The sequence below is a fragment of the Artibeus jamaicensis genome, unplaced genomic scaffold, assembly GCF_021234435.1.
Source record: "Artibeus jamaicensis isolate MK-2021 breed Jamaican fruit bat unplaced genomic scaffold, CSHL_Jam_final contig_469, whole genome shotgun sequence".
Classification (NCBI taxonomy): Eukaryota; Metazoa; Chordata; class Mammalia; order Chiroptera; family Phyllostomidae; genus Artibeus; species Artibeus jamaicensis.
In genome coordinates, this window is record NW_026521847.1 from 1,748,752 (window position 1) to 1,761,870 (window position 13,119).

Consider the following 13,119-nt stretch of genomic DNA (forward strand, 5'->3'; position numbering starts at 1 on the left):
TTTTGATGTGTTCTTTCATTTGGGCCATGTTTCTTTGTCTCCGTGCACCTGTTACGTTGTAAGGGGCAGAGCTCTTTATCATTGTTCCAGGGTGGGGCAACCCACTTCACTGCCTTGTGGTGCTGTCTGTGGGGGAGGGGTCAGAGAACAGTGCTGCTTCCTTGGCTCTCGCCCCGCTTTCAGTCACTTCCCTCACTTCCCACAAGTGGATTGTGTCCTTTCAGGTTCTGATTCTTGGGTGGGTGGGCTTGTGTATGTTCTAGGATCCCATGGGCCCCTCCAACGATCTCTCCTGTGAGACTGGGAGTTTCTCCCATTGCCACTGCAATCCTCACGGGTTTTTAATAGCCAGCGGTTTTGGGGCTTGAGTTTCCCACACTGGAACTTTGGGTTGTGTTGTCTGGCTCACTCCCCAGTTGTGCCTCCTGGCCTATCTGCATGTGAATGTGGGATATTCCAGTCCGGTGGCTGCTGCCTTGCCTGCCCTGGTCTGCCAACCACTGTTTTTCATGCATCCTCATTACTCCGGCTTCCCATCTCCTCCTTACCTACCAGTCTGGATGGATTTTTCTTTAACTTCTTGGTTGTTAGACTTCCATACAGTTTGATTTTCTGGCAGTTCCAGTTGTTTTTTTTTAATCAGTTGTTGTCCTTTTGTTTTTGAGGAAGCAAAGAGTATCTACCTATGCCTCCATCTTGGCTGGAAACCTCTGGAGTTATACATTCTGATATATATATATATATACATATATATATGTATGTATGTCTGTATATAGTCTGTCTGACAAGTCCAGCCATTGTTAATATAACGAGAGTGGTTTGTGAGACATTGGTGTAACCTGGTAGCCATGGGAGATGGACTGGAATGCCCAGGCATGTATAATGACAACTTCACTCTACTAGTCAGTGGGAGCAGTAGATGCTGTTGAGTGAACATGTGTACTGTGTGGCTGTCACATTCAAAATGACAAAGCATGGCCCTGGCTGGTGTAGCTCAGTGGATTGAGTGTGGGCCTGCGAACCAGAGTATCGCGGTTTGATTCCCAGTCAGGGCACATGCCTAGGTTGCAGGCCAGTTCCCAGCAGGGGACACACGAGAGGCAACCATACATTGATATTTCTCTCCCTATCTCCTTCCCTTCCCCTCTAAAGATAAATAAATAAAATCTTAAAAAAAAAGACAGAGCAAGTAGAGCAATGAATCTGTATTAAATTTTTCAATAAGCTTGAACATTCCTCCAGGGAACCTATTTGGATAGTTCAGAAGACCACAGCTGTGGATAACTAGTGATTGACATCTTCATTGTGACAATGTACCCACACATGTATCACATCTTGTCTAGTGTATTTTGGCAAAACATTGAATCACCCAGGTGACTAAGCACCCCTAGAGTACAGATGTGGTGCCCTGCAACTTCTGGCTTTTCCCAAAACTAAAACCTTTGAAAGAGAAGACATTTCAGATTGGTGATGAGATTCAGGAAAATATAACCTGACAGCTGTTGGTAATTGGGAAAACTGTGTGAGGTACCAAGGTGTCTACTTTGAAGGGGACTGAAGTATCATTGTCCAGTGTATCTTGTATTTTGTTAAATTAATGCCTCTATTTTTCATATTACATGGCTGGATACCTTCTGGACAGACTATATATATATATATATATATATATATATATATATATGCAGGTATATATGTATATGTGTGTGTGTATATATATCTGTGTGTATATATATACATGTATTTATTTCCATCATTATAGTATCATATAGAGTATTTTCACTGCCCTAATCCATTGGACATCCATTATCAGCTGAGCACAATGCTCTGTTCTGAGGATAAAGAGAGAAATGGAACCCGATCCTGTCCTTAAGGAGAATAAAGTACAGGCCTATCTGTTTTGAAAGCCCAGGCTGTTTCCACTGTACCACAACTGCCTGTCCTTTTCATTTTCCACTCCTTTGTGTCTCCAGAAAGTTGAAGAGAAAGTAAAATGAGCAGGGCATGGGGAATGGATATTTTTATCTATTTTTCATTTCTTCATAGAGTATGTGTATGTTAATATATTCCAAATCTAAATAGAAGGTGTAGTGCCTGTGCCTTACTTGTGCCTTGCCACGAGGTGGCCACTGAGCCTTTTTGTTTGTGGTTTCTGGGACATAAGGAAGGGCAGGTGTGATTTTCTATATTATGGAAGACATTTCCAAAAACTTAAAGCAATTTGCCTATGGTCATTTAGCTAAGCCAGGTTACTGCTAAGTATAGAAATTTGGGTCTCTCAATCTATTCCATGACAGAGTTAAAGGAGCTGTCATTCTATTCAGCTTTCTTGGAAAAAAGGTTTAGGGTTGGAACAAGTGTTGTGGGTAGGGATTGAATAACAGGCTTTAAAAATGTTAAGGTTATTTCCATAGTACTCAGTTTTCTCAAAACCATTTAAGAATCAGTGAACTGAAAGCACATGAGGATGGTGAAAAGTCAGAACACTAAAGAAAAATCTTCCAGGCTGACAAGTAGACGAAAAAGGTGTGTTGCCACCTTTTCTGAGATCTTTCAGAATTAAAGGAGCTGTTTGGTCCTGGGTCAGTTCTGTTGGGAAGGTCTGAATGAGAGCGCAGTGTTGCAACTCTCCATCAGACTATCCATTCTTTTGCTTTTCTCTATCTCTACTTTTTATCTTTTGCCATTTATTATGCAAAGTGTCTGTTCTTTAAGAACTTGGTAGTTCTGAGCTAGCAGCTATGCACACTAAGACCATTGGACCCAACTAATCTCTGCTCTAGTCTAGTATAGCTTCTGCTACAAGAAAGACACTTGGGTATGGTCATAGTTAAAGATTTTAAATGTGCATGCATTTAACATGACAACATGAACTTAAACCATCTAGTCAAGTCCTAATGTCAGAACCAGAATCATGCCACCACCCATTCCCTATCACACTCTAATTCTTTCCTCCTCAGACATCCCAGGAGTTTGTGGAGAAACTGACCAAGCGACTAAAAAGACACCCTGAGGAGACAGGTGGCTTCCAGGAGGCACCTCTGGCTTATGATGCTATCTGGGCCTTGGCACTGGCTTTGAACAAGACATCTGGAGGGGATGGCCGCTCAGGTGTGCGCCTGGAAGACTTCAACTACAACAACCAGACCATTACTGACCAAATCTACCGGGCAATGAACTCGTCGTCCTTTGAGGGTGTCTCTGTGAGTTCCAGGGACTTCTTCTCACTCCTCTGGTCTCCCACTGAGAGAGAGATACACTCTCTTGGAATCATGTGTTCTCTGTCTGTTACCTCCCTGTGATAATTGGTCTCAGACCAAGGAAGTAGGGATCCCCAAACCTGAAAACCAACCAGGGGCCAGAAGGGAAAGAGGGGTCTGTTCTATTTCTTTCAGTCCCACCCCTCATTTCTTTCTAGTCCAGACACTGATTAGTCAGATAAGAGTCATAGGATTTTGAAAGAAGAAACGGAGACCATCTCCTTATTTCTTTTAAAGTGGGAAAAGTAGCATCTAGGGGGATTTGGTGACTTGCTCAGGTCACACAGCCATAAGCCAGGTCTCCTGGTGCTCCCTCTACCTGGGGATTTATCCCATTTCAATATCATGGGTGAAGTTTCTCTAAAAAATAACGTTTCTGAAATCTAGGGTATGAGTATCTGGGGTACGTCCTATATGCAGGCAAATGCCATAAATAGAATTCATTCTGAAGCTCAATTAACATAAAAAACCTAAGGATTCAAAGAGTCTTTGATGTTCTCTTTCACTCTTGCCTTTGTCCTCTTTGCCTTACTGCTCATGTTCTTCTCCCTCAGGGCCATGTGGTGTTTGATGCCAGTGGCTCTCGGATGGCATGGACGCTTATTGAGCAACTCCAGGGTGAGCACAGGGCCATAAGTTGGGGCAAAGGGACCATGGGGTGAGGGCATGGGGCCCAGCTGGAGCTGGGCTAGGACACCAGATGGTATCACAAGGCAGCCTGGGTGCCTCTCCACCTCCTGCCCTCCTCTTTTAACTGTTCATTGAGCTTTTATAATAATAACAAACAGTAAAAACAACTCATATATGGGTGGATTTCTTTGAGTAGCAGTGCTCGTTTTCTTGAAAAGTGGCATGTACTTTGGAAACAGCCTCTGTGTCTCCATTGACTTTTTGAAAAGATTTTTTTAATTTATTTTTAGAGAGAGGGGAAGGGAGGGAGAAAGAGAGGGAGAGAAAAATCAGTGTGTGGCTGCCTTTTGCATGCCCCCTACTGGGAACCTGGCCCACAACCCAGGCATGTGCCCTGCCTAGGAATTAAACTGGCTTGAAGGCCACCAGCCAGGGCTGTGTTTTATTTTATTTTATTAAAGAAATATTTTATTTATCTTTTTTTAGAGAGAGGGGAAGGGTGGGAAAGAAACATTAGTGTGTGGTTGCTTCTCATGTGCCCTCAACTGAGGACCCGGCCCACAACCCAGGCATGTGCCCTGACTGGGAATTGAACTGGTGACTCTGGTTCGCAGGCCAGCTCTCAATGCACTGAGCCACACCAGCTAAGGCCTGGGTTTGATTTTAATTAAAGAAATTTTCTTTTGGTAGATTGGGTTGCAGGGTTAATGACCTCTCCTTTGCATACCCGTGGACTCAAGGAAAGTTGAATCTAGGACACCTTTTATTTTTAAAGAGAATTTATAGAATTTTCTTGCTATCTAAGTAAGCATTCTGAATATTTCTGCAGTATGTATAGTTTGCCCTTTCTAGGTTGTATTTTCTTATAGCGTAGCACAATTATGTATTTGAAAAACTTTGAGTTAATTTTTCAACTCCCCCACATTCACCCTCATAGCATGGTCAAGAGAGCTGTTTCTTGGCTTCCTGTGAAAAGTTTCTTTCCTCCTCCTACCTCTCACAGTCTCTCAGTTCCTCTTTGTATCTAGGACAAGAGGGAATGGACTTCAGCCATGGTGAAGGGGATGTGAGTTGGCTTTTGATGGAAAAGTTAGGGTAACTGGAACAGTTTTAGAACAGATATCTTAGGAGTGACTGAATTTTACTTTGTGGCTCTTTAAGGGGCAGGTACAACTTACTTAAGAAATTAAAACCCAAGCCAAGCAACATAAAATAAATTTATAAAATTAAAAGGAAAGCCACTGGGAAAATAATTCTATGATTCTGTCTATCATGAGAGGGAGAATAAACGAATGTTTAAAGCTTTAAAACTAGAATCAAAGTGAGATATCTTGCTAAGAGAGGTGTGGGGCAGTGGAATGAATGGCAGACACATGGTGGAACCTTCTTCGCTGAACAACTTGACACATACAAGATTGATTTGTGGGACCCACACTGCTTTTAAGTCAGGTTACTTATTCACATGACCCCTCAGGTCCTCGCAAGTATCTTTCAGGGGCTCAGGTGAAGAGAAAATCAGATATAACCACAGAAGGCTACTTTAGGGAAGTGGGAAATTGGGAATGCCCATGATCTGCTCTTCACCAACCTGTGGTAACTTTTTTTATTGTCGTCTGTCCAGGTGGCAGCTACAAGAAGATTGGCTATTATGACAGTACCAAGGATGATCTTTCCTGGTCCAAAACAGATAAATGGATCGGTAAGTAGATCCTATTTTATTTCCTTTCATCCCCTCTGAACAATCACAGAAAAGGGTCATGAATTTGAATGAAAGTGGGGTGGTAGCTGCCATTAAGTTGAAATGCTCCAGAGAATGGACCAGGAGCTGGGTTCAGAGAAAGGAAATAGACTCTCCAAGACGTAGATAGGGGAGACTGGTGTATTTGGAAACAGAATAGACAGTTGGTAGCATGCACTATTAAAAGCAGTTATGGGGGTCAGAGGCAGGGCAGGAAATGGAAACTCCATTTGGGTGTCCCAGATGTTCTGGTGCCTTGATATGTTAGGTTTCAGTTGCCTCTTTATCTCTGAAGAAAACAATTGCTTAAACTATAGGAGATAGAAATTGTCTTCTACTAAAATGTGCATTATAAAAGGGGAAAGTAACCAATATTCTTTGCTTGGTGGGCTAAAATAATAGGAAATGGGAAAGACATTAAAGGTGGGCAAAAGGAAGGTCTTCCTGATAAAATAAAGGCTTGACATTTTAAGAATGGAGGGAGGCACAGCCATGGAAGACCCTGCCATTCACCTGCTCAGCTGGAGTCTAGTAGCTCCCACCCCTGCTGGAATTCTGAAATGTTTTATAATTTGAATGTAGGGCAGTGTTCTGTATAACTATAAATGCTGCGTGGCCTAAATTACACTTTTCCCCAAGCTAACCAAATGAAAAACTCCCCCCTGCCCTGCCCCGAAAACTCTGACAAATTTCAGCTTCTTCTTAGTGCTTAGTGATAACTGAAAAACACCTTTGGGAATATCAGCCTGTCAGAGTTAAAAATCATAGATTAGTTCTTGTTTCTTCTTTTCCTAAAGTTAGGCGGGCAGACTAGATACTTGGAGGCTCTTTAGCTTTATGAATTTACAGTCGTTAAGCTTTTTTGCAGCTTTTGATTTGAGTCATAAGAAACCTCATCATTCTCTCATCTCTCCCCTTCTTTCCATTCCCATTTTCCTTTCCTGCAAGAAAAACAAAGAATAAACAATAACAAAAAAAGACTATAACTTTGGTGACACATCTCAGCCTCTGTCAGCCTCTAGTTCACACATGTACTCCATTTGCCGATCGCTTTTCTCATTGTCCCTTAAGAGCTTTCTTTGCACCTGCAGCAGCACTGCTCAGGGCACTTAAGTCTCCTGTCCTCCCAGCCAAAGGACTGAGTGTCCACCAGCAGCTCTGTCCATTGCCTTCCCCCATCCCACCTTCATTCCTTCATCCCCCTTCCTTTTCTTTCCCTTTCTCCCCCTCCCCCTCTGCCATAGGAGGGTCCCCCCCTGCTGACCAGACCCTGGTCATCAAGACGTTCCGCTTCCTGTCACAGAAACTCTTTATCTCCGTCTCGGTTCTCTCCAGCCTGGGCATTGTCCTAGCTGTTGTCTGTCTGTCCTTTAACATCTACAACTCCCATGTCCGGTAAGTGTATCTTCTGATGTTTTTCTTGTCCTGTCTGCCTCTCCAAGATAATGATCATTGAAGGGAGTAAGAATCAAATCTGAGTAACTTCTAGGCCATGTATAATTGAGGTTTTTACACTGTCTTACTGCTTCCTCAATGATCACTGAGCATGAAAGTGGGGAAACCAACTAGAACTCCCATCTCTGCTTCAAAGCAGCTAACTGTGCAGGCAACACAGTGCAGGGCTCCAAATAAAATGTTTGTGAAGGGAAGCCCTCTGTAAGTCCATGCATAGCCCCTCATCAGTCATCTTTCTCTCAAGGCTCTGCTGCCTGCTGCAGGCCTGTCTTCCTTTGTCTGTGGCATTTGGAGAGCTGAGCCTCCCTTCAGAAGGGGGTGATTCTGCTCTTCTCTCTCTCCCTCCCTTCCTGCCTCTGCCCTAGTTATATCCAGAACTCACAGCCCAACCTGAATAACCTGACAGCTGTGGGCTGCTCGCTGGCATTAGCTGCTGTCTTCCCCCTCGGGCTGGACGGTTACCACATTGGGAGAAACCAGTTTCCCTTCATCTGCCAGGTGAGGGGGGTACAGATACCATGTATGGTCTGGCTGACCCGCCACTTAGGAGCACCTCCTGTGCTGTCTAGTTCCCTGCCTTTCCTTCTAGTGTCACTGCTCTGATCTCTGTCTGTCTCTGCCCTATCTTTCTGTGTCTCCAGACACTTTCATTCTGTAGCTCACTTCTTGGCTCCCAGGTTGCCATGGTGTGCTTTGCCAAGAAGAGGAGTGGGTATTGAAGATGAAGGAAGGGGTTTGAACAAAGGAACAGTGATGGCTTGTCTTTGGTGTGGGGACTGAGAACAGGAACTGGGGTTCCTGTGGGAGCCTTAGTTGGGCCTGGGAAGGATGGAGGCAGAAATGTGAATTGACAGCTGGGAGAGTGCGGGGAAGGAACCACTGTTACACAGGGAGAGGCCCTATGAGACTCTTGATACATGAAAGATTCTGCAGCTGTGGGGAAAGGCTGGTTTCAGCAGTGATATTTGTGTGGTTCTATGTTATGCTGGTAGGAAACATACACTGTTTTCCCTGCCTACCTTACTACTTCCCTTTCCTCTGCCTAGTGCTTGTCTTCATGCCTCTCTGCACTGGGCATTTGTACATACATGCACATCCCACTCATTAGGAGCATTCTCTTTCCAGTGAGACCAGAATGCAGTGAGGAGGCAGACAGTTTGCTACAGTACAGTGTGACAGGTGTCTGAATAGGGATATGTGCAAAGTGCTGTGGGAGCAAATGAGAGCAGCTCAGAGTGGTTGGGCAGACCTTAAAGAAGAGGTGATGTTTAAATATTGAAGGATGCATGGGATTTTGTCAGCTGGGAACATCATATGACTAGCAAAGACACAAAAGACAGCAGACCAAGGGAGAGCCCGTTGAGCAGCATGGCTAGAGTGTTGGGCATGCAAGGGCCTGGGAGCTGAACCTGGAAAGGCAAGTGAGACCATGCTGTAAACAGTCTCCTGCCATATCCTGAGATTTCTAGGCTGCACCCTGTAGGCATTGGGGAATGGTCAGAAGTGACTGGTCGTTAAAACCAGGAGGTTTTAGCCAGATCACCTGGTGGCAAAGTAGAAGATGGATGGGAGGAATCTGTTGAAGGTAGGGAGCCCTCCCCTATGGGTATTCCCCTCCCCCACTATCCCTGCTGGCTGCCTTTTGCCTGCATGGTCATCTGTCCCCTGCTGCATCCCTGCCCTATTCTGCTCCTGCCCCTTTCCTTTCCTAGGCCCGCCTCTGGCTCCTGGGTCTGGGCTTTAGTCTGGGCTATGGCTCCATGTTCACCAAGATTTGGTGGGTCCACACAGTCTTCACAAAGAAGGAGGAGAAGAAGGAGTGGAGGAAGGTGAGCTGTTTGCCATCCCTCAGCCCCTGGTGCCTTGGCTGTCAGCTTAGTGGACTTCCCCTTATGTGCCTGTACTTTGTGTTTGCCCAGACCCTGGAGCCCTGGAAGCTGTATGCCACGGTGGGCCTGCTGGTGGGCATGGATGTCCTCACTCTCACCATCTGGCAGATTGTAGACCCCTTGCACCGGACCATTGAGGTACCACTTGGGTCAGAAGGCTGAGCAGTCACGGCCTTCAGGGCTGTGTGTGGTTCTGAGGAGATAAGCCCCTCTGCAGGAGTGTGCTTTTCTGCCTTCTGCATGTCAGAGCTTTTCCTCCTCCTTAGAAGGAGTTCCATCAGAGGCCTCTGGATTAATCTGAAGAATGGAAGCAGTAGGGGGTCTGGGAAGGATTTGCACACTTTCCAGGATTCATGGAAAGAGGGGGAGTAATCATTTCTAAGGTGTTTAGGTGAATGCTTTCTGGCCCAGAGTGGAACTTGGCCTCATCCTGGGGGTCTCATAAGAAAGGGGGCCAAGTTGGGAGTCAGGGACTGAGCAGAAGTGGGGGGAACAGGGAAGGATGACAACCATCTTTCCTGTGGCCTTATTTCTCCCTTAGACTTTTGCCAAGGAGGAACCAAAGGAAGATATTGATGTGTCTATTCTGCCCCAGCTGGAGCACTGTAGCTCCAAGAAGATGAATACATGGCTTGGTGTGTTGATGTGGGGGACAGACTGAAGGATGGGGCAAGGACAGTGGGTTTGGAGAAAGAAATGTCTTTAAAAAAAGAGGAAGAGGTGAACCCAGTTTGAATGTCCTTGTCTGTCATGGGACTGATCTTTTCTGAGACTGGGGGACAGTTGGTATTTTGCTGGGGGGAGGTTAGAAGTTAAAGAAGGGATAAGGCAGAGTTGGGTTCAGCAGAAGCAGAGACCAGTGGGAATAGCCTCACTCTCATCTTCAGACCTGACACGTCTACATCTAGACAACTCCCTAGAGTAACACTGGGGCTCTGTGGGCATGGGTTTAGGTCTCTTCTGGCCTTTATAAAATTGCTCTGATCTGTGATCACAAATGGTATACCTGCCCCTAGTCTGAAAAGCTGTCTTCCCACCTTAAAGGTGAGAAGACACTGTGTGGCCCAGGCCCTTGCCTTCCTGGCAGCCATTATTGACTGTCATCTTCCTGTGTGACATGGCTCCTAGTCCCAGGAGGAAGTGGTGAGGTGGGGGGGGGCGGAACTGGATAGACACTGGGGGCAGTAGACCGGAAGGAGTATGCTAGGTCAGAGGGTTTGATTGGGGGGGAGGCTCCCTTTTCATTGGGGAACTATGAGAAGGATCCATGGTGGGTGACTAGCATAGAGGACGGGGAGTGGATGGGACCATGGAGATCATGCTGCCTAGGTGACCCTTTTCTGCTGTCGCAGGCATTTTCTATGGTTACAAGGGGCTGTTGCTGCTGCTGGGTATCTTTCTTGCTTATGAGACCAAGAGTGTATCCACTGAGAAGATCAATGACCACCGGGCTGTGGGCATGGCCATCTACAATGTGGCGGTGAGCTCCCTGGACACTTGGCATTGACCTGAGGGGCTGACTACAGCAACCCAGATGGGGTGGCATGGGAAGGATCAGGCACTGGATCATGGATGCTTCAGATTTGTAAAGTACTTTACAGTTTATAAAACACACACCGACACTACCTTATTAATCTTCACACTACCCAGTGAAGTGGATATTAGTGTCCACACGACATAGATGAGAAGGCAGAAGGAAAGAAGTTAAATTGCTTGTCTGGGGTTCGCAGGCTGGAATCTGAATTGGGAGTTCCTGCCAGGTATGACCAGGGATTGACTCTTCAGGACTCTGGGTGTGTTGGGTTGACCTAGAGCTGTGAACTGCTTTAGGACACTTTATTTGTGATTCTTCTTAAGCGAGAGTTGAGGATGATCCTATCTGGAAAGTTCAACAACTCTCTTTCCTTTTCAAATGGAAAGTTCAACAACTCTCTCCCGGGGAAAGAAAATCCTGGATCTTGTCTGAGCCCATAGAGCTGAGACTCCCCAAACACACTGCCCCCAGGTCCTGTGCCTCATCACTGCCCCTGTCACCATGATCCTGTCCAGCCAGCAGGACGCGGCCTTCGCCTTTGCCTCTCTTGCCATTGTCTTTTCCTCTTACATCACGCTGGTTGTGCTCTTTGTGCCGAAGGTAAGCTCCTGGGTATGCTTCTACCCTCCCCATTCCTTCTTCCCAGGACTCTGCTCCCCTGTCCCCTTTACCCTGTTTGGGGCTGAACTTGTTCCTCTTATTTTCATTCCTTCCAATTCTAACCCACCATCAGTCTATTGCCAACACAGACCCTGCTTGGCCCTCCCACATTGGCCCCAAACATTCTTCCCCAGATGCGCCGACTGATAACCCGAGGGGAATGGCAGTCGGAGGCTCAGGACACCATGAAGACAGGATCATCAACCAACAACCATGAGGAGGAGAAGTCCCGGCTGTTGGAGAAGGAGAACCGGGAACTTGAAAAGATCATCGCTGAGGTGTGCTGATGCAGGGTGCAGAAAAGGTCCAGGAAGCCCCATCACAAGAGAAACCTGTCAGGGAATGAGTGCAACAGACAAGGGAAGGAGCGGGGGGGGATAGGGCAAGGAGCAAGGATTCCGTGCCAGGTAAGATCCAGTGTTGGCGTTATCAGGAGGTGAGGGCTCTGCTGGGCAGTGGTGAGCCTTCAGCAGCTAATGTTGAGCATACCCTCCAGGAAAGGGGATGGGCGGGTGTTCATGGTGTCCACTGGGCCCCAGGCTATGCAGTGACAGTGCAGGGCATGTTCAAACTGGGTTGACACAAATCTGTATGAGTTGTTGGAAGCAGTGTGCACTGACCTTTGCCCCCTTCCTCATTTTCTCTTTCCATTTATTTCTCTGATCTTTTCCTTCAGTGGTGCTCCCATTAATGCTCTTTTGGCTTTTCTTGTTCTTTCTGGATTTCTCATTTTAATTTCTTTTGTCCACCTACTTCTGTGTCCCCCACCTCCATTTTTCTCTGTTGTCCCCTTTACCCTCCCTCACCCTTCATGACTTCCCCTTCTCCCCATCTCCTAATTATTTTCTTTTTCCTCCAGAAAGAGGAACGAGTCTCTGAATTGCGCCATCAGCTCCAGTCTCGGCAGCAGCTCCGCTCACGGCGCCCACCTCTGACACCCCCAGAAGGTCCTGGGGTCCTACCCAGGGGCCCCCCTGAGCTCCCTGACCGACTCAGTTGTGATGGGAGTCGAGTCCATTTGCTTTATAAGTGAGGGGTGTGTAGGGAGGATAGGCCAGTAGGGGGAGGGATGGGAAGAAGCAGGGCTCCCTGTCCCCAGATGGAGGAACATACTGCCCCATTCCACCTCTTGTAAATACAGCCCCTCTGTGACTCCTCTGAGGTTCTCTGGTTCTCCATTGTTCTAAGAACCAGACCCTTTTTTATTCCTCTTATGATTTTATGTCACTACTTAATAATCTAGTTGGTACCTCCTTGAAGCTTTTCACTCACTAGCTTCTTAGCAGCCTCATACACACACCTCTCCCTTCTGTATACTACCTCCCAAGATTGCTTCCTTGAGTTTTGTGTTTTTCTGGGGCAATTAAAGGAGAGGAAATGTGGGGAGATTTGGGAGCTGCTTCCAGTGGATAGTTGGTGAGAATTCTGAGCAAAGGAAGGCACCCCTGACTGTTGACATGGATAGATGGGCCTATGGAGCAGGAGGTGGTATCCCTTTCACACTTTGGTGTCTTTTGGGAAAAGATCTCAATAAACCAGTGAACAGTGTGACTTAGCACCTGTCCCTTATTGGGAACAGAGTGGGCTTCAGTCCAGCCACAGAGACTTAGAGGGCTTCATAGCACTGGAAAGGCATGAAAGTGGAGGGGTATAAAGAGGTGTTTTATTGATCCTGTGAGGACTTAGCAGGACAAGGCGGGACATGCTCAGGGCTGCCATTACTGAGTAATGGCATTAATGGTTAAAAATGGGGAGTCGAACTACCAGATTGTTAGGTTCCACAACATGCAAAAACTTCTGTACTCTGTATTTTCTAAGTCCTTATTTGTGAAGACAATAATTATATTCCAGCACCACCATCACCATGCAGATTCTGGGTAAATGCTAGCCACTTTCATTGCTGTTTAATGAGTTCTCTCGCAGTGATGGACACATTTTGAGAGCCCAGAGCATGTA

General features: G+C 46.3%; 1 protein-coding gene across 3 annotated transcripts in view; it reads left to right on the top strand.

Moving 5' to 3' along the window:
- GABBR1 (gamma-aminobutyric acid type B receptor subunit 1) overlaps positions 1-12,718 on the top strand; it is a 32,476-nt gene extending 19,758 nt beyond the window's left edge. For all 3 annotated transcript variants that reach the window (XM_037167078.2, XM_037167079.2, XM_037167080.2), the window contains 12 exons: positions 2,958-3,200; positions 3,812-3,875; positions 5,509-5,586; positions 6,870-7,020; positions 7,446-7,578; positions 8,793-8,909; positions 9,000-9,107; positions 9,511-9,604; positions 10,322-10,449; positions 10,975-11,103; positions 11,298-11,441; positions 12,023-12,718. In XM_037167078.2, coding sequence (XP_037022973.2) covers positions 2,958-3,200; positions 3,812-3,875; positions 5,509-5,586; positions 6,870-7,020; positions 7,446-7,578; positions 8,793-8,909; positions 9,000-9,107; positions 9,511-9,604; positions 10,322-10,449; positions 10,975-11,103; positions 11,298-11,441; positions 12,023-12,196 — 1,563 coding nt within the window. In that variant the 3' untranslated portion in view covers positions 12,197-12,718. The remainder of the gene's footprint in view (positions 1-2,957; positions 3,201-3,811; positions 3,876-5,508; positions 5,587-6,869; positions 7,021-7,445; positions 7,579-8,792; positions 8,910-8,999; positions 9,108-9,510; positions 9,605-10,321; positions 10,450-10,974; positions 11,104-11,297; positions 11,442-12,022) is intronic.
- The last annotated feature ends 401 nt before the right edge of the window (positions 12,719-13,119 follow it).